Source organism: Camelina sativa, chromosome 20 (assembly GCF_000633955.1).
Source record: "Camelina sativa cultivar DH55 chromosome 20, Cs, whole genome shotgun sequence".
Taxonomy (NCBI): Eukaryota; Viridiplantae; Streptophyta; class Magnoliopsida; order Brassicales; family Brassicaceae; genus Camelina; species Camelina sativa.
Window position 1 is genome coordinate 10,097,424 of NC_025704.1, and position 26,549 is coordinate 10,123,972.

At 36.1% G+C, this 26,549-nt stretch overlaps 6 protein-coding genes across 7 annotated transcripts; 3 read left to right on the forward strand and 3 right to left on the reverse strand.

Moving 5' to 3' along the window:
- LOC104770290 (probable ATP-dependent DNA helicase CHR23) lies at positions 7-4,567 on the forward strand (the record flags this gene model as incomplete). The annotated part of the gene is made up of 12 exons (XM_010494685.1): positions 7-51; positions 262-418; positions 535-599; positions 702-890; positions 1,048-1,197; positions 1,313-1,693; positions 1,774-2,033; positions 2,122-2,337; positions 2,528-2,735; positions 2,822-2,975; positions 3,091-3,696; positions 3,787-4,567. Coding segments are annotated over 12 exons (3,015 nt in total), but the record flags the coding sequence as incomplete, so codon positions are not given.
- On the forward strand, positions 6,066-6,488 carry LOC109131147 (putative defensin-like protein 23). Its single transcript, XM_019241805.1, has 2 exons — positions 6,066-6,138; positions 6,281-6,488. Exons 1-2 carry the CDS (start codon positions 6,078-6,080, stop codon positions 6,469-6,471), a joined length of 252 nt encoding a protein of 83 aa, XP_019097350.1. The 5' UTR covers positions 6,066-6,077; the 3' UTR covers positions 6,472-6,488.
- LOC104770291 (RAN GTPase-activating protein 2-like) lies at positions 6,637-8,816 on the reverse strand. Its single transcript, XM_010494686.2, has 2 exons — positions 8,611-8,816; positions 6,637-8,408 (listed from the first exon to the last, which is right to left on the reverse strand). Exon 2 carries the CDS (start codon positions 8,398-8,400, stop codon positions 6,742-6,744), a length of 1,659 nt encoding a protein of 552 aa, XP_010492988.1. The 5' UTR covers positions 8,401-8,408; positions 8,611-8,816; the 3' UTR covers positions 6,637-6,741.
- Positions 9,273-14,216, reverse strand: LOC104770292 (ARM REPEAT PROTEIN INTERACTING WITH ABF2). 2 transcript variants are annotated; one of them, XM_010494688.1, is made up of 19 exons: positions 13,851-14,216; positions 13,606-13,763; positions 13,245-13,417; positions 13,035-13,155; positions 12,892-12,966; positions 12,688-12,782; positions 12,430-12,505; positions 12,109-12,216; positions 11,672-11,800; positions 11,496-11,564; positions 11,358-11,417; positions 11,052-11,175; positions 10,760-10,899; positions 10,613-10,676; positions 10,451-10,530; positions 10,214-10,278; positions 9,980-10,097; positions 9,762-9,886; positions 9,273-9,671 (listed from the first exon to the last, which is right to left on the reverse strand). In XM_010494688.1, exons 1-19 carry the CDS (start codon positions 14,104-14,106, stop codon positions 9,572-9,574), a joined length of 2,136 nt encoding a protein of 711 aa, XP_010492990.1. In that variant the 5' UTR covers positions 14,107-14,216; the 3' UTR covers positions 9,273-9,571. The 2 variants fall into 2 exon arrangements, with proteins under 2 accessions (XP_010492990.1, XP_010492989.1); XM_010494687.2 differs by having other exon boundaries at positions 13,606-13,766; positions 13,851-14,188.
- On the reverse strand, positions 19,426-20,899 carry LOC104770293. The gene has a single exon (XM_010494689.2). The coding sequence runs from the start codon at positions 20,416-20,418 to the stop codon at positions 19,600-19,602; it is 819 nt and encodes a 272-aa protein (XP_010492991.1). The 5' UTR covers positions 20,419-20,899; the 3' UTR covers positions 19,426-19,599.
- Positions 23,606-26,192, forward strand: LOC104772377 (polyadenylate-binding protein RBP47B'-like). Its single transcript, XM_010497003.2, has 9 exons — positions 23,606-23,843; positions 24,229-24,706; positions 24,805-24,911; positions 24,999-25,068; positions 25,162-25,207; positions 25,315-25,405; positions 25,497-25,643; positions 25,716-25,792; positions 25,882-26,192. The coding sequence occupies exons 1-9, from the start codon at positions 23,700-23,702 to the stop codon at positions 25,976-25,978; spliced, it is 1,257 nt and encodes a 418-aa protein (XP_010495305.1). The 5' UTR covers positions 23,606-23,699; the 3' UTR covers positions 25,979-26,192.

Genomic DNA, 26,549 nt, shown 5'->3' on the forward strand with positions numbered 1-26,549 from the left:
TCTTCCATCTACCATGGCTCTGTCTCCGATCCCTCTCCTCCGCTTCTTTCTGTAAGCTCTTCGATTTCCTTTTTCTTCCTTGCTCGGATTCGTCGATTTTGTTGTAATGTTTATGAATCGAGTTTTCTGAAGCAATTCCTTGGAGTTACCTTCTCGAATTTGTTATTTGGATTTGGAGATTTTTTGTGAATTGGTTAATGAGGTTGTGGATTGAATTAACTGATTCTTCGGCTTGTTTAATTCTCTGATTGGTGTTTGCAGGGGAATTGTAGTACTTCCAGTGGAGGTGATTTGATGAGTGAGTTCGAAGATGCACTTTTGAAGCAGCGACAAAACTGTGAATCAGGCTCTAGGCTGGACGAATTAAAGGAGACTCGGTATAAGAGTCGTATCCATAACCGTTTATCTGAACTTGAAGGTGATTGCTGATTTCTCCTGTTTCTAGTTTGTTGCAAACTATTTGTAAAAAAAGCCTATGGAACCAATAATCATGTGAGAGGAATGCTAACTCTCATTCTTGTGGTTTTGAATCAGGATTACCTTCAAATAGAGGTGAAGATTTGCAGGATAAATGCTTACGTGATCTTTATGGACTTAAGGTATTATGTGTGCAAGTAGAGTGGTTCTTTTTCGATTATGTTATACTGTTTTGAAGTATGGTTTTCTTTACACTGACATTGTATCTCGTTTGTGTGTGGCAGTTACAAGAACTACAGTGCAAGGTTCGAGGTGAAGTGAGCGCGGAATACTTGCTGCGTTTGAATTGTGTACACCCCGAAAGACAAGTATATGACTGGGGAATGATGCGGTTGCCTCGCCGAATGTATGGGGTTGGTGATCCTTTTGTTATGGAAGCTGATGATCAGTTCAGAAACAAGCGTGATGCTGAGGTCATTTTGCTTTCTTATCCAACACAAAATTGCTTCCTCCCTGATTTCTTACGAATTTTGTAGAAGTGTCTGAAACCTGTACAAAAATTCTACTTGGGATATATGCTGATTATGATTTTTTAAACTCCTTGCTGATGCGTTCAAACTCTTTGTTCAGAGGTTATTACGGTTAGAAGAAGAGGAGAAGAATCTGATTGAAACGACACAGAGGAAGTTCTTTGCAGAAGTACTCAACGCTGTTCGTGAGTTCCAGTTGCAAATTCAGGCTTCCCAGAGACGGTGTAAGCAAAGAAATGATTTTGTCCAGGTATGACATCCCTGGCATTATGTTTATCATTGCTCACTTTTCTTGCCATAGAACCCAGGACCCTGGTTATATTGTAATTATACTACAAAAAGGATTTATGCCGTCTATCTAACAGGGTTGGCATGGAAAACAAAGGCTACGTGCTACCCGAGCTGAAAAGCTGCGGATCATGGCGCTTAAATCTGATGATCAAGAGGCATACATGAAACTAGCAAAGGAGAGTAAGAATGAAAAACTAACCCTTTTCCTAGAGGAGACAAACAAAATATTTGTTAGTTTGGGAGCTGCAGTCCAGCGTCAGAAAGATGCCAAAATTTCAGAAGGCATCAAACTACTGAAAGGCTCAGAATCTGACTTATCTGAAGTTGATGCTCCCGAGGATGTGCTTCCTGACCAAGATATTGAGATCATCGAGTCTGACAATAATGATGATTCTAATGACTTACTAGAAGGCGAGAGGCAGTATAACTTGGCTATCCATACAATACAAGAGGAGGTAATTAGGGTTATCTTTTACTATTTAATAGGAGTATGGTTAAGCTTGTTTAACTCAACTATCAATCTTTTCTTTAACAGGTGACAAAGCAGCCATCCCTTCTACAAGGTGGGGAACTAAGATCTTACCAATTAGAAGGGCTTCAATGGATGGTCTCTTTATACAACAACGACTATAATGGAATTTTAGCTGATGAAATGGGTTTGGGAAAGACTATCCAAACAATTGCACTGATTGCGTATCTTCTTGAGAGTAAAAATGTGCATGGGCCTCATCTAATAGTGGCTCCAAAAGCTGTGCTACCAAATTGGGAAAATGAGTTTGCAACATGGGCACCCAGGTATGTTCATACCAACCTTTTATACTTCATTAATTGCATATGTATGGATGTTGTGTATGAAATATGCTTCATTTTGTCCAATTGACAGCATTTCCGCTTTTCTTTACGATGGATCGAAAGAGAGAAGAAGTGAAATACGTGCAACAATAGCAGGAGGAAAATTTCAGGTGTTGATAACCCATTACGATCTTATCATGAGAGATAAAGCATTTTTGAAGAAAATTGACTGGAACTACATGATTGTTGATGAAGGACATCGGCTAAAGAACCATGAATGTGCTCTCGCAAAGACTCTAGGAACGGGGTATGTTTCCGTGTGAATCTCTTGTTTTTTTATGTCTATCTAGTTTCTTAAATACCTTCTTACGCACAGCTTGATGAAGTCTGAAATGAATGGTGTTAACTGGTTGTTAGTTGTTAATCTGATTTTTTCTCATGCTGTCACAGAACAACTTTAAATACGTTTTGCTTACACTATTTTTTCCTGGATGCAGCTATCGCATTAAGCGCAGACTTCTACTAACTGGGACGCCCATACAAAACAGTCTGCAAGAACTATGGTCGCTGCTTAATTTTCTCCTTCCTCACATCTTTAACTCGGTTCAGAATTTCGAAGAATGGTTTAATACTCCTTTCGCCGAACGTGGTACTGCCAGTCTTACAGATGAAGAGGAGCTGTTGATTATTAATCGTTTGCATCATGTAGGTTTATTATGCTCCTATGTTTGCTTAAACTTCTTTTTAGCAAATTCGCTATGCAAAATACTTAATGTTAATGTCACTTTCAGGTCATAAGGCCGTTTCTACTGAGAAGGAAAAAAAGTGAAGTTGAGAAATTCCTTCCTGGAAAGACACAAGTCATACTGAAGTGTGATATGTCGGCTTGGCAAAAGTTGTATTACAAACAAGTTACAGACGTAGGCAGGGTCGGTATTCAAACAGGTTTGGCTTAGCTTTAACTTCTCTCTCGTTCTCTCTCAAATCTTTTTATCTTTTGATAAATAACATAAATCAGAAAGTTAAACTGCTAATTGCTAATGGAAATCATTATCTGCAGGGAATGGAAAATCAAAGAGTCTGCAGAATCTGACAATGCAATTAAGAAAGTGTTGTAATCATCCGTACCTATTTGTTGGAGGAGAGTATAACATGTGGAATAAGCTGGAGATTGTGAGAGCTTCAGGAAAATTCGAGCTACTTGATCGCCTCCTTCCAAAACTGAAAAAGGCTGGACACAGAATTCTTCTCTTCTCTCAAATGACTCGTCTCATCGACCTTCTCGAAATTTACTTGACACTCAATGACTACATGTACCTCAGACTCGACGGTACCACAAAGACAGACCAAAGAGGGGTTTTACTGAAGCAATTCAACGAACCGGACTCTCCCTACTTCATGTTTCTTCTGAGCACACGTGCTGGTGGTCTTGGTTTGAACTTACAAACTGCAGACACTATAATTATATTTGACAGTGATTGGAATCCACAAATGGACCAGCAGGCAGAGGATCGTGCCCATCGGATAGGGCAGAAAAAGGAAGTGAGAGTGTTTGTGTTGGTTAGCATTGGCTCCATTGAAGAAGTAATATTGGAGCGTGCAAAGCAAAAGATGGGCATTGATGCCAAAGTCATACAAGCAGGGCTCTTCAACACAACTTCAACTGGTAAAAGGCGTTAAAACACATACATATCCTTACCAACCACAAACTTGATTTTGCGATAAATGCTAATCTTTCTCTTTGAATCATCAACAGCTCAAGACAGGAGAGAGATGCTGGAAGAGATCATGAGCAAAGGAACGAGCTCACTGGGGGAAGATGTGCCAAGTGAAAGAGAGATTAACCGGCTAGCAGCTCGAACCGAGGATGAGTTTTGGATGTTTGAACAAATGGACGAGGAAAGACGTAAAATGGAGAACTATAATACACGACTCATGGAAGAGAAGGAAGTTCCTGAGTGGGCTTACACTTCAGAGACTCAAGATGACAAAGCTAACGATTCGAAAAACCATTTTGGTAGCGTCACTGGTAAACGGAAACGAAAAGAAGCAGTGTACAGCGACTCTTTAAGCGAGTTGCAGTGGATGAGAGCGATGGAGAGTGAAGAAGAAGATACTTCAAAAGTCGCTAAGAAACGAAAGAAAAGGGACACAAAGACACCAATGAGTAATGAGTCAAAGGTAGAGGCAGAGTCGAGCGGAAGCGAAGAGGGAAAAGAAGAAGAAGAAGAAGAAAGAAAGGAGGAGAGTGGGAAAGAGAGTGAAGAAGAAAATGACAAGAAGCCATTATTCAGTTGGAAAACTTATAAGAAGAAAAGGTCAATCGGAAGTAAAAACTAAACTGAGAATAATGTTTTCTTTTTACAAGGCAATATAAGCCATTTTCTGATTTAATTTCTCTGTTTTTTTTTTTCTTTATTCAAAACATTGGCAAAAATAGAGATCTTTCTAGAATTCAGAGCTTAAGATTAAATGGTAGAACAATATCGTGTAAATTGTATGCAATTCCATGACTATGTGATCGCATATTTTAGGGAGTTGTAGCCTTCAGAATTGTATCCAATCAAATATTTTTAAGTGATTATTAAAATAACAAATTTTATATATACAAGGCTTGATTGGAACAACATATACTAGAGCAGCATAAGCATTAAGGTACATAAGCTGTATGCTCTGATTAATATAACACATTTAGTTGATTGGTATAGCAGTGAGTATCATATATGATATTTATATTAAATATATGATATTAATTAAATAAATATAATTTAAATGTGTTTCATTAAGAAAATTAATTATCACTCATTGCTATATAATATTTTTAATATATTTTATATTTAATAAATACTACAAATTGTTATATATATAAATGTGTAATTTAATAATTTTCAATTATATATATTTATAATGTAACACATTAATTACAAAATAATTAATCTATCTTATAAGTTTTTTATAAAATTTTATATCTATATTTATATTTTTAATTTCAAAAAAAATTTAAAATATATATAATATAACACATTAAACTATAATAAAAAATAATATAAATTATAAACGGTATATCCACGTTAATAGTTTAATGTATTAAATAAATTATTATATTATTTTAAATAATTACATTAAGTAGTTTTTCATATATATATTATCTTATAACAAATAATTTTATATTTTATGAAATCATAATTTTATATTTTTAAAAAATAAATTCATTATTTAAAACTATTTTAATATATATTAATATTGTAGAGTTAAATGCTTGGTAAATGCTTCAAATGAGAGCATATGAGAGCATCTGCAGCTTCTAAATGCTCTCTTATATGCTTTCCTAATAAATGTTAATTGGATGATAAAATTAAAAAAGCTTCTTCATATGCTCTCCCAATCAAGACCAAAGTGTGGAGTTTAAAAAGTCTACATCTACATCCATTTTATCTTTTAAGTCTACCAATATAATATTAATATTTAATATATAAATGTAGCTTTATAAGTAATTTTGAATTTGATAAACAAATTGAACCGCTTGTAGAAAGACAAGTGCAACTAAAATCTCTTATGAGTTTTTCAGAGTCTCTCAAGAGACCTATTTCAATTTCAAGGGGTGTATTTAATCAAAAAATTTGAGCGATTTGTTTTAAAAAATATCCTATGTTATTTTAATCATGAATTTTAAAATGTTTAATGAATACAATGTTACTAAACTAATGATTTAGAAATCTTATCTAAAATCCACTATCTTTGAATACATTTAGAGGATTTATTTACTTACAGAAATCTAAAACTTATGGTTTGAATGGATCATTTGGGAATATCTTACTATAAATTATAACAACTTCCCTAAAATCATATCAAAACTCATTATAACTCTTTAATTTCATCCATTAAATTAGGAAATAGCATTTCATATTTTTTTTCTGAATCTGAATTTATAATACTTTGGCAAAATGGTATAAATAGATAGGTAGAAGAATACTCCACACACACAACAAAAAAAAAAAAAAAAAAAAAAAAANTTAAACTCATAGGGCGGAGAAAAGGATCAAGAAGATGACCACCAACATGAAAATCATGTCTTTTGCTATGCTACTTGTTCTTTTGTTCTCTATTGGTTAGTTTCTCTCTCTCACCATAAATGTTGATACATATGATATGGATATACAATAAGGGATTATATAAACCTTTTGTTTGATCTTTACATGGTTCTTGAAAGTTGAAAGTGAAGAAAAATATAATTTGTTTGCATGTTATAGATGTTGTCGTTGAAGGATCCGATAGTTCGTTGTGCTGTAAGACACATCCGAAATTTGGAGCGTGCAAAACGTACCACGAGAGAATGAGATGCGACAAGTGGTGTCGTGATGGATGTGATAATAAGAAAGGCGGTCTTTGCAAACGCGTTTTTGGTGGAGCAAAAAAAGAACAGTGCCATTGTTACTGTTAAAACACCTCTCCCTTATATGCTGATTATGTCTTTGATCTACATTTTATAAACAAGAAAAGCTGATATAAAATCGATGTTCGCCCAGTTTTAATTGTATCTAAACCAAAACAGCTGCTCAATTTTATAATAGCGATACAATCTCCCATTTAACAAAAAGCCATCGGCAAAAATAAAGTCTCAATACGATTTGATCCTTGTAGCAGCCGGCTAAAGTAATCCTGGTACAAAACAAACAAAAACATTGAAAAGTACCAACCAAACATTACAGACTTAATCATCCTCCTCCTGATTGACTTCAAGGTTTTTCAGCTTCGATTCCAGCTCGCCATTCCCGTTACCTTCAGACTCTTCATCTTCTTCGTCTTCCTCATTATCGTCATCTTCTTCTCCATCAGGATCGTTCTCGTCAAAAGCTCCAAGTAACTCTGGGGACTTCTTGAATATCTCTTTAACTTCTTCAACGCCTTCTTCTGATATGATATTCCCGTCAATGTTCAACAGCTTGAAAGCTTCTTTCTTAACAACGACTTGAGCCAAGGCTCGTGCTCCAGCCCTTCTTATGAAGTTCGTGCTCATATCGATGTATTGCAATTTCGAATGATCTTCTTCCATACTCTTTGCAATCTGGACACATCCCTCATCTTTCAGCTCATTCTCAGACAGATTAAACTTGTTCAAATCTTGCTTTGCTGCTACACATGCTGCGATAGCTGACGCGGCTTCAACTGTTATGTCATTACCTGCCATCTCTAGAACTTCAATAGGTGAAACAGACTCCTTGAGAGCGTTTGCTATGGCTATGGCACCTTCATCCTCAAGATTTAGATAACTCAAGTAAAGCTCAGTCAAGTGTTTGTAGCTTGAAAGAGTTTTGCTCAGAGAAACTCCAGCTTCTGTACCAAACATATTATCCCGCAAATCAAGTTTCTCCATATGAGTACAATGCTCAAGTGCTTCTGACAAGGCGACTCCTCCTTCTGAGCCAACTCTTGTAGAAGAGCACCGGAAATTCTCCAACAGTGGCGAACGCTTAACAACCTCAGCAATAGCGAGTGCCCCTTCATCACCGGTCATGTTATTATGAAAATGAAGGACCCTCAAATTATCAGTTGAAGGAATCAACTCTGAGACCGCTTGTGCAGCTTCCTTAGAAATACCATCATTCATCAAATACAACTCTTCCAAAGAGCTCTGAGATTTTAACAGCGCCCCAAATGCTCTAACACCCTTCTCACCCAATGCATTCTCTGATAAGTTGAGAGACAACAAAACACTACCTTGCAACGCGTCAGAAAATATATTCATAACCTGAAGAGCTTCAGCCTCGGGACGTCCAGCAACAAAGTCAGACAAGTCAACTTCCTTAAGCTGATCTTTCAAAGACGCCAAGATAGGCTCAGCAACACGAGCAGCACCCAAACCAAAACTCCTATTGCTAAAACATATCTTAGAGTAACCATTACCAGGCTCCTTCAACGGTTTGAGAAGCTCCTCAGCCTCCTCAGCTTCAATAAAAGCCCGTTTACCTTTAGAGATATCGAAAAAAGTTTCACGGGGAGAAGATACTACTTCTTCAGAAACGGATTCTCTTGTGACAGCAACAACCTTATCCTTAGCAACAGGACCTTTCTTGAGAACTTCCAAGATAAGCTTACTGCATTCTTTAGCGTAAAGCTGTACAGCTGAACCACCATCACCATCAGGTTCCCTCTCAAACTGTTGGTTAGCAGTGGTGAAAGCAGTATCTTCAATCCTCTTAGCGTTTTCGGAAGCTTGGTCGGTGGTTAAGCTACCGTATTTTTCAGTAAAAATGGTCTTGGAAGAGAGGTTGTTGGTTATACGCTTAATGAGAGATTGCCTTGTTGTTAAACTCGGCGGCCATAGTTTAATCGAAAAAGCATGAGGTCGTGAATCAAGTGTATCCCCCATTATCACTACTGCAAATTCCGAGAGAGATTGAATCAAATTGAGATTGAATCTAATAAGCAAAATTGAGACAAAAATGGTGTGCATAAAATCTGAAAAAGACAGTAAAATCGTAAAGATCGGAGATTACTACGAGGAACGAAACAATCGGTGCTAGTCACACAGTTTTATATCATTGGATCCGGGAGGAGAAGAAAGAAAAGAAAAGCGTACCGAAGAACGGATGAGGATTGTGTGAATCTGCGGAGGTCTGAGAGAGAGAGAGAGAGAGAGAGAGAGAGAGAGAGAGAGAGTCTCTGGGCTGGCTGCGAATGATTGAAATGTTGTGTTTTAGGGTTTCTTTCTCTAAAGAACCACCGGAGCTAAGCCCTTTAAATCTCCCTCCCACCACGTTGTTGAACCAGAAAGTCTAATAGTGTGACTGACTGACTCATATATGTAATGTTATGTACCAAATTCGATTTATTTTAATTAATTTACCCCAATCCCACCAAATATTCACTTTTTTTTTTGTGGAAGATAACGTAATAAAATTGGAATCAACTTGACGTTAAGACAACTCATCCTCATATATAATTGACCATGATTACATCTGAAAATCTGATATTCTGATCTACTTATTGTATAGTTTCCCCCAATATAGTAGCAATTTACACTGTATAGTTTTTACAGCCACTTCGATTCTTTATTTGTAAATAACAAAAAAAAATTAGGATATTGTATTTGACTGTATGTAAATCATCTTCATCCTATAATGTTTTAAAGATTTGGAGTCTCAAAGACATGAACGGATAAAGCAAATAAAAAATATATCTCATCATCACAATACACAAACTTACCCAAAGTCTCGTTTCTTCAGTTCAAACACAGAGGGATCAGTGGAGCGAGGATTTTGAATTTGAATGTAATGGAAGTTTACCATAATGGTATCCTTGGATACAACTGTGCCGATTTCTTTCAAAGACCGATTGTGATCAGAAGAGATTAATACAATGACCCAAAATGAACCAAAAGCACAGCAAATAACTAAAAATAACTCAGGACATGACCATAAAGACGACTTCTAACGGCGGCTTGCTCTCTCCTCTCTCTCTCTCTCTAAATATATTCCTTGTCTACTTACCTCTAGTTAAGTGCAGTCTTCTTCTTTTTCGTCTTCTTCTTCTTCCACATTCTACAACCTCAAGCTTTGCAGGTTTGTCGTAGACTTTGTTAGAGCTCTACAAAAGTACTCTCTTATTTCTGGTATTGTTCGCTGCACCAGCTCGTTCTGCCTGCATTTCCCATTTGACTATGTTTCAGACAAACAACAATAAACAAATTATACGGGAGAGAGAGAGGGATAGAGATCTTGTTTATATTACCATGGCCTTGAACTCAGTTTATCAAAATGCTCCAGGATGAACAAAATACAAGCTTGCCTCAGCGACATCGCATGGAATGCTTCTGATAGCTCGTACATGTCTCCTATGCTTTCCAACGTTATATCCTTTCATACATACACAGAGAGTAACCGTGTCAGATTTCAATAGGTATTATGCAAACCACCATCACTTTCCATTCCAGTCTAATTCTGGCTCACCTGAGCAATTGTGTATTCACAGAGTCGTTTCAGGCCCTCCAAGAGATATTGATCCGCTGCTCTTAAAAGATCTTTTGATATCTCAGTTGTTATGTCGACAGATCCAGTGTATATAAATCTGAAAAACATAATCCAAGTGAGTCAATTACATCTATTATAAAAAGTTCTCACAGACTTTTCGAAATCTCAATATCTCGAATGAGCCAATAAAAAGCCTGCAAAAGTTCACCATACCTCATCATTAACTCAAACACCTCCCATTTGATATTTGGAATCTCAATATCTCTAGCGTCTTTTTCCTGTGGTATAAATGAAAAACAAACCATGACACCTTTAAGCTCTAATTTCTACACAAGATAAATATATTCTTTTGATAGAGAACAGAGCAGCATACACCCATAGGTTACTGTGGTCATTGCCATTTCCTTCACAAGAACATTAGCGAAAAGCCAAAATATTTTGTTCACTTACTCTGTAACCACCATCAAACATTGCGCGAAATGCATCTGAGGATGCCAGCAAACAAATTCTGTGTGCATAGAATGTCCTTCCTGCAGTATGATTTTTTCTGTTTTACATATGGACTTTGGAGCTAACTAGATTTCCGCAGTTTCTGGATTTATATATTATTACCTTCGACTAGAAAGGTTACATCAGACAGCGTAGCATTATTTACATATTGCTCTCCGAGATAAACCTGTCACAAAAAGACATACAGAAAACTGCAGTGAGACTGCCACTCCTTACGTATTGGAGAACTGAAGCAAAAAGGAAACTCACCCTTTGTGTTGGAGAAGGAGGAGCAGCATCAACTGGAGAAAGTGCCATAGATTTATTTGCTAATTTGTACAACGCTGCCGCACCATCAAGTTGCTGCTTAGTGTTTGTGGAACCAAGAAGACCGAGTAGCAACTCCAACCCTGTCAAAAGACAAACTCGATATAAAAACATTTTCACAAAAATTATCTAAACTGGACAGCTGACGCTATAAAGTCTTAACAAAAAAGAAGACTAAAACAGAAAACAGCATCTCATTAGCTCATATAAATTTTTAAAAAAAACTGTCACATGCCATTGTCATCTATGAATATGGTTCTCTGATCCTCGGGTGAACAGAGATGAGCAAGAGCAAGAGCCACTCGTCGTTGGATGGACTTCTCTGAAATGTGCATTAGGTACAACAGATGTCTCAGAACCTACAAAGGAAAATCAAAGCACAGGTATATTAAAGGCTGAAAAAAAGAAATGCTTAACTTCAACAGAGCTTCAGAAACTCAACCAGGATAAAGCAGTTTCACTACCAATCGTCAATTGTGTATTTTTTTTGGTCACCAAAGACGTAAAAAACAAATTTAAAGACGAGTGTAATTCAACTTACTCTTCCATGAATCTTCTCCTCCAATCTCTTTAATGTTTTCGAGACACAATCTTTGGTTGCCTAAAAAATCATGGTATCTAATAAACACTTACAGGGAAAGAGTAAAACAAAGAGGAAAGGTAACATCGCAATACATACTTGAACAATAAACTCTCCATCCTGTAGCTTCTGGATACCTCCCACCCTGATAAAATCCGACACATTATCCTAGGGGAAGAAAATGGATCAATAACCCATTTATTGACGTTTACCATCAAATTTTGCATACTTATTAGAACATATTCAGAAAGTAGCATAAGTAGCATACAACACACCTCATTATCGGCAAGGCCATAAAGAGCAAATGCAGCATTATGTTGCAATGATCCATTTCTTGAATCAAGAAGCTTCAATAAAGGTCCTAAACCACCACTATGGGCAATTCCAGCTTGATTGTGGGCATCCTGTTAAAAAGAGTATGCTACTGTTTTAAAAACACAATAAGAAAACCATCTTCCAGAACCATGGAAGTCAGCTCTTTTTAGCATCTATAAATTTAAATCAAACAAAACTAAAAGTAACAATAAGAAAACACTTGACAACCAGGGCAGTGGCAAATTATCCAGGACCACTTGGTATTATTTTAAAACACTAAGACACAAAAGCAACAAAATGAATACAGTAGTGGTATCAAATGTTTAATCGAAGTTACTATTTTACAATGCTCAAATAACTTTCAAAACCGAACTACCAAAAGTTTTGTAACAAGAACCTGTGCCAATCTACCCAGTGCAAAGGCCGACATTTCTTTCAACTGAACATCAGGTGACTGCAGCATCTCAATCAAAGGACGGACAGCACCCCTTTGCACAATGTGCACCTGCAAAGTAATAATTTTGAGCATGAAGTGATAAATGAACAAAAGACACCAATAAAGCAGGGACAATTATACAATTAGTGGGAAATGAGAAGGTATATTCTACACATCAACAGCAAAACAACATCTCATTTCGTTTCCTTAAACATAAAAAGAGTTTAAGCTTTGCGGAATGGAAAAAGAGCTGAGGATAGAAAACCTGGGAAGAAACTGTACCTTACAATCAGAATCAGTTGAGGCAAACTGCCCAAGTAATAAAGCCGCCTCTCTTTGGCTCTCAGGGCAACAAGAGCTGAAATAGAAAAACTCAAGAAATCACAAGAATGAACTTGGGGTAAACAGCTAAGCATTTTAAGAAAAGAAAAACCTCAGCAATAGAGAAAGCTAGTAAGATTTACAGAATTGTAGCTCTAGTCAGAGCTATAACAGCTCTATGCTGAGCCATATACATCAAAAACGTGAGTCTCCACATACCTAAGAAGACCAATTACAGGTTGCAATGCCCCGGCAGCAAGAACCTCTTTTTTAATGTGTGGAGACGAGTGAACTAGATTGCCTATAACTCCAACCTAAAAAGGTATGAATCAACTGGTTATTTCAATGTCAATCCCACGTAAATAAATAAGTAGCAAAAAATTTGATTTTATAAATACTCTTGACGAGTAAAAGATTCCTAACCGCTTCATAATGTATAGCAGCATCCTCTGATCCTAGCATTAGGATGAGCGTGGGAAGAGCATTGCACTCAACTATCTGCAAAGGAAACAATTATCATGATCCGCCAAAATCTAATTAGAAGCTGTAAAGATAGCAATACTTACCTGGTTCTTGTTATCATCATTTTTAAATGCAAGGGTTCTCAGTGCCCCTGCTGCTGCTCGCTGAACCTTTGAATCAGAAAATTCAAGTAACTCCACGAGAGGTGGTATACCGCCTTCCATCCTGTTTCCAAAGAACTGGAAGTTATGAAGATAGTTGTACTGAAGACAAATATCGAAAAGAAAGAACTCACTTCACTTAAATATACTGACCTAACACGAGTCTTGATACTGCTGTTCTCATGAGCAAGATTAGTGATGGCATCAGCGGCTCTTCTGATAACACTATTAACAGCTCGAGAGGTAGAACCATCTTTGTTTCTCTTCAGCAGATTCACTAGATGAGGTAAGGCACCTTTGTCTACTATCAGTTTCTGATACTCTGGCTGTTAAAGCAGTCAAATCCCAAAACACGATCACACAAACTATACATAATCAATCCCCTCCGTGTATAATTACCAAAAGTTTCCTAAATTTAAGCAAGATTTGAAGCAACATAACATAAAAGCAAACTGCTTTCAAGTTTCTAACACAATACAAGGAGACAGCCGAGAGAAATTGGAGGATCAAAAACCTTAATTGCAAGAAGACCAAGCGCAAAAGCGCTTCCTTTCTCAACCTCGTGTTCGAACGGCTTCTCAGCCAAGTCCCCTCCGTTATACGGCGGCGCTTGTAGATGCGTCATAAGAGCAGGAACAGCACCTCCGTCGACAATCAAGTTCACTAAATCCTCTGCTGAACATGACAGAGTCAACAAAATAGGAAGAAACGGCATAAAAAAAAAAAAAGGAGTAAGATCGGGGGAAGCTGATCTTTCACCGTTTTTGGCGAGCTCGGCAAGGACTTGAGTGGCGCGTTTAGCAGCAGCACGATCGGATTCTTGCCAAGAGAAAGCAGAGTTTAGAACGGAGACTTGAGCAGCAACCTCGCTGATAAGCGCTTGGCCTCCGTCGGTGGTTACGGCGGCAGAGATCTCTCGATCTTCTACGGAGGCTGCTCCTTCCTCTAGCTTTCTCTTTTGTCCTTTACGCTCAGGGAAGCTCCGGCCTTCTCGCCTCTCCGGTTGTTGCTCCATCGTTTACAGAGTAGAGAAGACGACGATCCGAAGATGAGGAGATCAGAGAAGAAGAAGAAGCGTTTTGAAAATCAATCCACCAGGCACAAAAGAGATCAGGGGCATTTTCGTCACTTCACTCAGTAAAACCCCTTTCTTTCTTTTTTTTTTCTAGTTTAATAAATTTATTTAAATTTAAAAAATAAAAAAATCAAATTCGAAGTTGAGATGAGACACAGTCACAGATATGTCTCGTGGTCTGTTTTTATGTCCAAAAATAAGTATAATCACGGAAACGTTAATAAATAAAAAATTAAGATGTAGAATGAATGGTTATGCAAATTCAAAAAAAATGAAAGAACATTTGCTAATTTGTGTGTATTTAACCGGAAAATTGAAAAGATAACCCAACGACAAAAGGTTTCGAGATTGTGCTGTGTTTCATTAACCAAAAAATACTTAAGAAAATAAAGTATAGAAGTAGGGCTTTTGGACTTTTTGGTGGTCTGCCACAAAGGAGACGTGTTTGATAGTGTGAATTAAAAAAAAAATATCATAGAGAGAAAGAAAGAAGTATTTCTTTAATTTGAGAAGATAAAAAAAAAAAGGAACCACTTCTTTATAAAAATGGTGGTGACCATACCACCACATGTATATATATGAAAACTTCGAAGGCACGAGAGCATGCTTTTTGTAGAACACAAAAGGGAAGAAGAACAAACGATAAAGTGAAGGAAAATATAAAGGGTTTATTAATTAGTAGTACTATAGTATTCATAGCTCATTATGATTGATATATGGAATTCAGTACCATATACTCTCATATCCTTTTGTGTCTCTCTCAAATCTCAATAATAGCATCACCACACACAAAAATTTAAGAGATTAGGGTGTGTTTGGGATTTGCACTGAGCTTGGAACATAAGAGCACACAAATGAGCAACAAAACCCTAGGTTTTTAGATTCGCCAAGATCCACTTTTTTCAAGTATCCCTTACGTCCAATGATGTAAGCAACGTTCACGTTGCGAGTGGAGTAGTTATGTCTTTCTTTAATAAGAAAGACTACTACCTTTGTCTCCTCGTCAACGAAAAAACTCCCATAGAATTTATGAAACAAATATGATGGAGATGGACCAAAGAGTGGTGTCGTATCATCAGCTAAGAACAAGTTGTTCCACGACACTGCATTGGGCTCAATTTTATTAGTAATCCACATCTTGACGGGTTCAGGTACACGGTAACGGTATTTCTGGTATAGCACAGCAAGCTTCTCTTCTCTAACACTAGAAAGAATCACAGTATCAAGGAAGAAAGCTTCGAAAGGCAGTCCAAATCTCTCTGTTGTGAAATCAAAGCAGACTAGGAAATTTGGTGATATTTGTCCTCCTCCTAGTGGGCGCTTCTCTTGTACATACTAGTAAGTGTTGCCCTTTACAGACGAGCTACTTTGTCTCCATCTCAACGGCATACACCAGTCCTTAGCAAAACCATCAGTGACAACCTTCCATGAACTACTCGAGTTTAAACTGTACATCTCAAACTCACAAATTTGGTTGCCATGAGCCCATGACCGTCGACCTCATTCACAAGTCTCAAGATTTTGTGCTTCCTCTTCTCCTTCTCGTATCCGAAAGCGTACTTCTCACATTTGTGGTAAGAATTACTGGGTTCAATCCACCTTGTTTGTCCCAAATAAGGGTTCCAAGCAACAAGCCTAGATGAGTCTTTGTCTTTGTTTTTGGTGATGCATAAGAATAAACCCCCGCAGGGAAAGATACTAGATATGTCGACTCCATCTGCATGGAGATTACCTATACGCACTACAAGAAAACATGTGGTTTGTGACCATATTTTGTGACCCTTTTTTTGGTCACTAAACTTTGAGACGCTATTGTAACTATTTTGTAACTATTATGCGACCACATGGAATTTAGTGGCTAAAATGTTGGTAATTTACAACAGAATAAAATAGACGGTAAATAGTCTCATATTTGCGACTTATTAAAAACTAAAAATTTACCAAAAAGTTTCAGTCGCAAAAAAATCACAAATTGAGACTCATAAGTGACTCATATTTTAATCTTAATATTCAAATAAATATATTTTCAGTAATTTTAGTTGTCGTCCCAAAAGCGTCATAAAATACTTACTTTTTTGTGACTAACTTTGGAATCATCCATATTTAACAATATAGTCGCAGTTATGTCACAAAATAACAACGATTTTGCTATTATATCGTAACTATTTTGCTACTTTTTACCAACTCCTAAAAATTTTAAATTGCAAATTCACATTATATAATGTTAATATGTTAAGTTACATGTTTCTACATTGGTTTGAACTAATACATACACAAAATCTCTATAAAACTCTTGCTTTTCAATGTTTTAAACAAGATATTTGTATTTTTCCTTACATGTACAAGTGTTACATGTGGTTTCCATGAGAAGTTGTTAGTATTGTATCTTATAAAACTAATTTATCAAAACATTGTTTTATCTTCTTAAACTTAGAGATTTACTTTACAGTTCGAACATGAGTGACTGTAAATAGTTAATGTAAACTTTTTTATCTCTTAAAAAATAAATTTTGAAGTATAAGTTTCTGACTCATAAAAATATGTTACAAAAGAGTTACATTTTGTGACTATTTTGTTACTATTATTTTTGCTATTTATTTTGCGACTATTTTACTACTAACTTTGGAACTACTTTGCTACTTATTTTGCGATTTTTTTTTACTATTCATTTGTGACTACTTTACTACTTACTTACGACTATTTTGCGACTACTTTACTACTAAATACTTTTGTTAAAACTAAATACATGTAGTCTTCCTAAAACTATATACATACAAAATTTATTGAATCAAGTCATTTTAATCCTAAACTGTAACTTTGAATTTCTAAACCCAACAATTAATTATTAATATATATATAACCCAACACTTCAATCTTAAAATAAAATACAATCATTGAAAGCCTAAATCTAATTATTTTGAAATATACATTAATTTCTAAAAAAAATTATTATTATTAGCTTATTTATGATAATTCTTGAATTTATATTATTTCTTAGTTAAAATAAACTAATAATAATTAATGTTTATAGAAAATATATGGATTTATTTATTTGAAAAGAAGAAAACTTCTGATTGGCTAATACATAAAGACATGGATTGCACTTTCATTTATCATCCACCATTGATTATTTAAGATCCAACGGACCAGATCTCTTCCTTCAATTTTTTTTCTTTTCTCTTCTTCTCCTCCTTATCTTGTTTCTTCAAGAATCAAGGTTATGCATTTTTCAACAATTTAGAGTTTGGACACAAGAAACACAAATCAACCACCGTTAACCCTTCATCTCTGCTAACCGATTATCCTTCTCTCACTTTGTTCCCCATATCTCAAAGCTACATTACATCACGAAGCTTCAGCCTTCACCACCACCAGATCTCAGAGCTTCCGTCGATCCAGCCACCAGACCTCGAAGCTTCTGTAGTCGTTCACCACATCATATATCGAAGCTTCTGTTATCGTTCACACCAACACATCTCGAAGCTTCTGTTATCGTTCACACCAACACATCTCGAAGCTTCCGCCATCCTCCACCTCCAGATCTCAAACTTCTCGCCAACAGATCTTGAATCCTCCGCCATCGCATCTCCGATACTCCGCCTCGAGCGTACTCCTCTTTGCTGACACGTTCCTTATCTCCCTCACCTTTTCCTCCGCTGCCAGAAAAACGCGTCGCCGGCCAAGCTTTTCACCGGCCAACCAGAACGTCGATACAATAATTATACACACATGTATATTTTTCAAATTAATTATTTAATAATTCAAATTAATTATTTAATAAAGAAAAATTCATTTATGTGACTTATTAATTAAAATTAAAAATGGTGTTTTTTTTTTATTTTTTTGCAAAATAACTTTGGAACGTCACAAAATAGTGGCTAATTATTCGGTCACAAAATAGTGGCTAAGTTTTCTGTCACAACTTAGTCTCTAAACATGACTACAATACTCAGATCTTAATGTAGTCCTAATGTACGACGGTTTATTAGTCTTACTAAACAGTCGCAAATTAGCGACTATTTTGTCACTCTATAAATTTGCCACCAAATTTTAACGACCGCATAAATTAGTCACTAATTGGTCTCAAACAGTGATTTTGTGACGGTTTTGTGACGTTTTTGATGGTCACAAACGACTTGTTTTTGTGTAGTGACGTTCCATATATGGATAGATGAGATGGACGTTCATCAAGGAAACTTTGTAATCCAGCATCATCATAACCACCATCTCATCAATTCCCTTCCTCTGCTTCTTCTTTATAAAGCTCTCTTTTTTAGTCAAAGAGTTCCACTCTTTGCAGATCGATCGCAATTTTCCTAGAGATGTCACCGGAAGCCTAGAGAGAACCTCCTCCTCTATATCACTTGGAAGATCGGACATCGTCTTCGAAACGAATCTGTAATTTTAAAATAAGACACACTTTTACCTCTTTGTTTTCTACTCTTAGACGCTAGGGTTTCCGAGAGAAAAAAAAGGAAAAACAAAAACCAAAAAATCAAAAAGTTGTGTCCTGTGGGTGTCGAACCCGGGTTCGGAATGGTCTTGTTTTTTTTTTGGGTCAACCACTCCAGTAGCATGGTTCGGAAGATTCAACCGTGTGTTACCAACCTAATCACGACATGAAAACATCTAATGTAAAGTTAGATGTCTAATAAGTGCATGTTATAGTTAAGTATTGTTTTCATTCTTAGAACGATTAGACAAATGCAAAGAGAAAGAAACTGCCACACACTTGTTTATAAATTTTTGTGTCCTCCACTTTTCTTGTGTAATAAAAGAAGACAGCGTGGTGGCCTCATAATAATTGGGGTGACATATGTGATCCATCTAAAGAAGACGCCAAAGGTTGATTTTCACTTTTACAGAATTGGACATTATTGAGTTTTTTATGTCAGGGATTAATTTGATTGTTGGGTTTTAAACGTTAGGCTAGAGTTACCAGTAGTGGACCCTGTCCTATAAACGTTGAGCCATAAGTCACTTGGTGGATTTTTGCTAAGTAAACATCTGAAACTTGCATGTGCACACATCAATCCTCATCATTCATTGTCACAAACACTATACTCTGCGCTCTTGTTCTTTCGTTATCTTTGGCATTTACTCTTTTGTCTTCTCTTACCTTTCAAATCTTAAACTAACAAGTCATCCTTACGTATAAACCAAATATTTGATATTTCTCATCAAAACCCATACCTTAGTTACATACAGATAAATATGCACAAAAAGAACAAGACTTTCTAATTCAAAAAACATAATGAAAAGCATAAAAATGGGTGTATTCAAATTCAATAATTATTAAAATTTTATTGTTCTCCGGGTATGAAAATGTTCACATTTACACTGTCACACCTCAGATCTCAATCACAAAGATCCCATCTAATCACAAAACCCAACCGAAGGAAGGATTAATATAAACCACACAAAAGATGTTCATCAAGTTCGTCTCTCTACTCTGTTTTTGTGTAGCCTTAGAGGAAACAGAGGAGGCAATGGAGCAGAGGACTTAGAAGGAGTACAAACAGGAACATGAATCATTGGTCTTATCCTCATAGTCACAGATCTCGTCCTCTCTAACCCTTTCTTACCTCTCTTCCCTTCCTTCTCTCTCTCTTCCTTCTTCACCGCATCCCCAATCGAGCTAGAAGAAGACGATGTCGAGCTCGAAGATGAAGACGGCGAAAGAGACGATACCCTCGTTGACGAAACCGTTGTCGTCGTGGTGGTCCTCTGTTTCTTCAGCCGTAAAAGCTCTTTCCACAGCACAGTGCACTTTGGTGGACGTGGAGAAGGGTCGTCGTCAAGAAACCAGCTTCCTCTGTTGTTGTTCTCCTGCTCCTTGGTGTTATGAACAACCTCCTCTCTCACTACTTTATGATCTTCTTCTTCTTCTTCTTCGACTTCAACTTTTGTTTTCAAGTTGACGTTTTTAAGCTTCTCTGAATGCTTTACCTGCCAGAAAGGAAGTAACTTTCCTTCACAGAACAACTCGTCGGCGGTAAGCATCGTTTGGTTACTCGTTACGTTTTCAGACAGAAACTCAAAGTCTCCAGCTTTCACCAAGTTCGTCTTGTCTTTTTCTTCTTTACCGACAATGAGGTTCACAGGGTTGACACAGATGTAATCTCCGTCGCTGTCTGATGATGACAAATCCGCTGAGAAGGAGATACGTGGTCCTGACGACGGTGGTGACGCCGCCTCAGTCATGAAAACCATCTTAGCTTCCGCCATTGTAGCCGTTTCGGCTGATACCATAATGTTCGTACTACTATGTAACAACAACGGAGCTAGTTATGAAGTGACAGACAAAATAACGTGTAAGCTAGAGCAAGTGGACTTTGAGAGAGAGAGAGACAGAGAGAGAAATGAAGATTCAGAATGTTAAGGGTAACATTTATATAAAAGAAAAATTCAAGGACAGAAAGAGAGAAGTAATGAGGTAAGACTACCACATGGACACGTTGAGATGGAGACAAATTCACAGAGAGCTGTAAGAAGGATAAGAAGGAAGAACCTATGGAAGATGAAAGATTAGATGATGTGAACATGCATTTTGCATATATAATATTTACTCACATCGATCGGGAGACTCGATATAAGTTTTGTTTTTCAATGATTAAATCTGGTTAATTATTAAGAAATCATTTGAAAATTGTAGATGTGGATTTGAAAGGATGGATCGACGGAGGTTTGACTGAAGGGGTTAAGGAGGAAGCTAGAGTTGAACAGAACAGGGAACACATGTCCTCACATGACCTTTCGTGTCTTTGCCATGTGACAACAAGTACAACTCTCTTAACATGAGATACTTCCCTAATAATATCTTATTTACCATTGGGCATATCAAAAAATTACCATTGGGTTACTGTAAATATAACCTTTATACAGTAAAATATGGAATCCTATCATTGAATAATTAATTACTTAAAAGTACAAAATTATGATGTCTTTATAATCATTAACTTGATGAGAAAATATATATCTTATGTTCTTTTTAATATGAAAGTCTTTTTTAAGTTTGTTTTTTATACACAATACAAAATATTTAAATATCTATTGTACATTTATTACTAATAAAATACTTTTTTCAGATGATACTTTACAACTTTATTAGACTAAAAACTGCGCTTATGTTAACTTTATACTATTAGAAATTAAACAAATTCAATTAATTATTTGAATTATAGAGACATCATCTTGATTAGAAAAAAATACAACGAAGATAATATTGTTTCCCGAAACATCCCTCGAAGGACTTTGTGTTCATCAATTTCAGATTAGCCAACTGTCGGATAAGACGAGATAGGTCCCTATATTATTTGATTTATTTCACTTTCTGCTTATTAATTTAAATATACAATCGTAATGTTTATATTTATTTTATTTTTTTGTAACCAAATAACCAAATAATATAGGTATTTTCTATCAGCTTAAACAAAAATGATGATTACTCGATATTAAGCTTGGAGGCACTTTGAGGAGCGGGTTTCTTGGTGTTGGACCACTCCTTTTGTTTTGGTGCAGATCGTTGTAGTTATTATCATTGCCAAAATATATACAAAATTTATTATTACGATTACATCAATACATATCCTTTTTAAGTGCCAATATGTCAAAATTCAAAAATATTGTATGATTCTACTATTATTGTATAGTTTTTTATTTTTCTTTTATTTTGTATGCAACAGTGCATATATTAAATGCTGTCGCGAGAGGAGTGAGTGAGGGAGAGAAAGAGACAGCGATGTTACCAAAGATCTTACTAAAACACATGTCACTGTTTATCATTATTAACTGTCCATTACCATGCCATGCAAATACAAAATTCCAGCCTATCCTCTACTCCATTTCAATATTTGTTCCCACCACTAATCATCACTAGTTATGTTATTAACTCATTACTATATCAATTTTAACTCACGCAAAAATATTGGCATAAAAGAATAACGTACACACAAAAAAAAAACATCTTTGTAGAATTAGAGATTGACGTTTTATACATACTTCGAACCAATATTATCCCATACATCATTGATGATAGTATATAATATTGCAAGAAAAAAATATAGTAATAATTGAAAGTTGTAACTAGATTGGTCCCCGAAAATGATATTATATCATTGCATTTCACTGTGCTTGTGTTTATACAAACATCAAGATGGTCAAGGAAAAAGTGAAGAGACCCGCATTATTAAATGAAGTTATGAAGACTTTCATTATTGGCTATGATTAAAACATATACTAGAAGTGAATATTTTAGTTTGTAATGTATAAGAGAAACAAAGTGTAGAGGAGCTTTGACTCTGACCGCATAATTAGAATCTTGTATCACGTATAAACGATTCTCAATGCAAAGAGGCCACATGCATCCATCCACTTAGAGCCAAACATATGCATATGTGGTTAATGTTGTTGAGCTTCTACTCCACGTATATGATTAAATTGTACGACCATCGTCTAGAGACCGATATTATGTATTCTCATGTGATTCAAATTATATCCAAGTTTTACAAAATATCTTTGTACTGTTATGTTTTATTAGTGACCTATGATTTTCACAAAAATATCGATACAGAAATATCCACCAAAATCAATGTCTACGATTATGTATAAGAGAGAGCAGTTTACTTAATTCTTTTCGCATATTTAATTAACATATGTTTGTATTATCATGCCATTATGACATTAACGACCAGATTCACGTGATCCCGCCGTCGACCACGATGGATGTTAAGAGAGAGGGGTTGAGGTGTGTTTTCACTTTTCAGATAGATCATGAATGGGATAATGACTCCGCTTTCTTGCATTATAAGATGGATTTGCATTTGAAGCGACTAGATTTTATATATGTATAGAGTTATTGTAGAATTTTACTAATATAAACCTGAGTTGCATTAGAGATAAACAAATCTTAGTGACGTCTACATATATAAAATCTATGTATATGAATAATATGATTAAGATAATAAGAGTAACAGAATTAATAATTTGTAAGCATATAATTTTGCTTAATTTGTTAAATATTTTCTTGTATATGATGCTAACAAATTTGTGTGTTTATTTTGACCAAAAAAAAAAAAAAATTTGTGTGTTTATTACTAATGTAATCTTATTTTGCATCATATACAAGAAAAGATTTAACAAATAAGCAAAAATTATGCTTAATTAGAATCTAATTTGTAAGCAAAATTAAGCTAATATGTAATCTTATTTTGTATCATATACAAGAAAAGAAACAAAGCTTAATTTGTGTTTTATTGCTAATGTAATCTTTTTTTTTACCAGTAAACTCAAAATTAATAAATTAGATTTGGGCTTCAAGTGAAAAAAAAAAGAAATAGAAATCATAAAACAAAAAAAAATTAGTTTTTAACTTTTTTATTTATTTATTGGACCTTTGGTCAAATCCTTTTATATATTTTATTTTAGTTCGGTCGGAATATTTTTACCCGACCCGTCCACGAAGCATCGCCTCCTCCTCGTCTCCGTGGGTTTAGGTTTTTTTTTTTTTTTACGAATTGGCGCAAAAAAAGACGATGGCGATGATGATGCATCCACCGCAGCCGCAAGGCTATCACCATCCACAGACGCTCGAAGAAGTTCGAACCCTTTGGATTGGTGATTTGCAGTATTGGGTCGACGAGAATTACCTCACTTCCTGCTTCTCCCAAACCGGCGAGGTAACCCCTCTTCATCTTCTCTGCTTCCTCAGCTTCTCTTAATTGTTTGTTACTTTGTCTATTCCCAATTTACTTACAGCTCTCGATTCTTCTGGGTTTTGGCTTTTAGGGTTTATTTTCCGATTAGGAACAAGATAAAGCATGGATTTTTATTTCTTGATATGGTTCGATTGCTCAGTGTTTATTATAGTAATGCTACCAATTTTAGGGTTTATAGTAATACAAGATATGGTTCGATTGCTCAGGTAGCAGTGGAAGCTTTGATTCTGTTTCGGTGCAAGTAAGAGTTGTTGATAGATGTGTATGTAATTTCTTAAGTTTTGATTGTTATATGATTCATTAAAGTGTGTAATTTGAATCAAGATTGTAATTGGTTTATGTGCAGCTTGTTTCTGTCAAGGTGATACGTAACAAGATCACAGGGCAGCCAGAAGGGTATGGGTTTATTGAGTTTGTGTCTCATGCAGCAGCAGAGAGAACTCTTCAGACCTACAATGGCACTCAGATGCCTGGAACGGAGTTGACCTTCCGGTTGAATTGGGCTTCTTTTGGTTCGGGACAGAAAGTTGATGCTGGACCTGATCATTCTATCTTTGTTGGAGACTTGGCACCTGATGTTACTGATTATCTTCTTCAAGAGACGTTCCGTGTTCATTATTCTTCTGTTAGAGGTGCCAAGGTTGTTACTGATCCAAGTACTGGGCGATCAAAAGGTTATGGCTTTGTTAAATTTGCAGAGGAAAGTGAAAGGAACAGGGCCATGGCTGAAATGAATGGTTTGTATTGCTCAACGAGGCCAATGCGAATTAGTGCAGCAACGCCTAAGAAAAACGTCGGTGTGCAGCAACAATATGTCACTAAAGGTATGAGAACAAAACATGATACACTTATTTATGTTAAATCGAATTTTGTTTAGTCCTGTTTGGAACTCATTTGCTTTATTGGGATGTTTTTTCTTTAGCTGTTTATCCAGTTCCAATCCCATCTGCAATTGCTGCACCAGTCCAAGCATACGTTGCTCAACCTGTACAAGGGGTTCCACCTGAAAGTGATGTCACCTGTACAACGGTAAGTCTTTATCTGAAAAACTTGAGGTTTTTTTTTCTTTTCTCGGAATTCTCCTGATTGCTTTTCATGCATTGGTGTGTTGTACAGATTTCAATTACCAATTTGGACCCAAATGTTACAGAGGAAGAGCTGAAGAAAGCATTCTCNGACGTTCTTACTTAGCCGTTATTAAACAAACATCACTAATGCACATATTTGAATTTGAAAAAGAGTTTTGATACATTGAGAAACCTCTGAAACTTTAAATCAGNGATACCTCCAACGAAGGGATATGGTTATGTTCAATTCAAAACCAGGTTGGCCATCCAGCACCTGCTATTGCTTCCATGTATTAGTTTGTCATGTATACTTATTTCTAGCTCTGTTCACTAATTTTTTGACTTATACCCCATGTTGATGCCAGGCCTTCAGCCGAAGAAGCCGTTCAAAATATGCAAGGACAAGTGATTGGTCAACAAGCAGTTCGCATCTCTTGGAGTAAAAATCCAGGACAGGTAAAAACTTTATGTTCGGAATTCTCCTGATTACCTTATTATACTTGCTAGCTCACTGAATGTTGTTAATGATCTTTGGTATTTGTTAAAGGATGGTTGGGTTGCACAAGCAGATCCAAATCAGTGGAGTGGGTATTATGGTTATGGACAAGGCTATGATGCATATGCTTATGGGGCAACTCAAGACCCATCCTTGTATGCATATGGTGGATATGGCTATCCCCAGTATCCGCAACAGGTAAATAAATAAGTTTTAAAGCTTTTGCAATATGTGGATACTTCTTGTTTCTCACGGTCGACAATTTTTCAGGGAGAGGGTACACAAGAAGTTGCAAACTCTGTGGGGGCAGATCAAGAGTTATATGATCCTTCGACCACTACTGACAAGTAAAATTCTTATTACTTTCTTAAAACATTCATACCTGGGTGGGTGATTTAGTTGAATGCCTAATTTATTGTTACTTTGGCACTTGTAGGTTAAATGCTGCTTACCTTTCGGTTCATGCAAATAGCATATTAGGACGAACAATGTGGCAGCGTACCTCAGCGCTCACATCACAAGTGGGCAAATGATCGCGAAGAGAAGAACAGAATGGTGGGTGCTTTGAGATGTGTTTGGTGTTGCCCATTTCACTTCCTCGTGGGACAAGTCACTACTCTTTGTCTGACTGTTTCGCTTGTTTCTGTTTTTTCTTCTGTAATCTACAATTAGGATCTAGTTACAATGATGCTAAATCATGAATCTTCCAACTTTCCATGGCCGATGATAATGCTTTTGACGTTCTTACTTAGCCGTTATTAAACAAACATCACTAATGCACATATTTGAATTTGAAAAAGAGTTTTGATACATTGAGAAACCTCTGAAACTTTAAATCAGTAGTAGACAAGCATAAAATATTTACGAACATGAAACACCTCCCTAATCATATTTTTAAGCCTTGCTCCTCTCTCTTTAGTGAATCATGAGCAACCCAAGCCTTTCTTCTTGATGTACTTATGTTCTGACTTGACTGTTCCAGTGGTGTCATTTAAACGACAGTTCACGCCGCTTCTTAGGGTTAGGATCAGGGTTTCCTTTTCTCATCATTGCCACAAACTCCTCGTAGTTTATCCGCCCATCCTATACCAAAAAAAAAAGGGT

Excerpts from the sequence above, each read along its gene's own strand:
- LOC104770291 (XM_010494686.2), bottom strand. The coding sequence starts at position 8,400 with ATGGGGGATACACTTGATTCACGACCTCATGCTTTTTCGATTAAACTA.
- LOC109131147 (XM_019241805.1), top strand. The coding sequence starts at position 6,078 with ATGACCACCAACATGAAAATCATGTCTTTTGCTATGCTACTTGTTCTT. Across the intron at positions 6,139-6,280 it reads TGTTCTTTTGTTCTCTATTG|ATGTTGTCGTTGAAGGATCC; the intron begins GTTAGTTTCTCT and ends TGCATGTTATAG.
- LOC104770292 (XM_010494687.2), bottom strand. The coding sequence starts at position 14,106 with ATGGAGCAACAACCGGAGAGGCGAGAAGGCCGGAGCTTCCCTGAGCGT. Across the intron at positions 11,565-11,671 it reads ATGGCCTTGCCGATAATGAG|GATAATGTGTCGGATTTTAT; the intron begins GTGTGTTGTATG and ends TTCTTCCCCTAG. Across the intron at positions 9,672-9,761 it reads AAACTGAGTTCAAGGCCATG|GCAGAACGAGCTGGTGCAGC; the intron begins GTAATATAAACA and ends TGGGAAATGCAG.
- LOC104770293 (XM_010494689.2), bottom strand. The coding sequence starts at position 20,418 with ATGGTATCAGCCGAAACGGCTACAATGGCGGAAGCTAAGATGGTTTTC.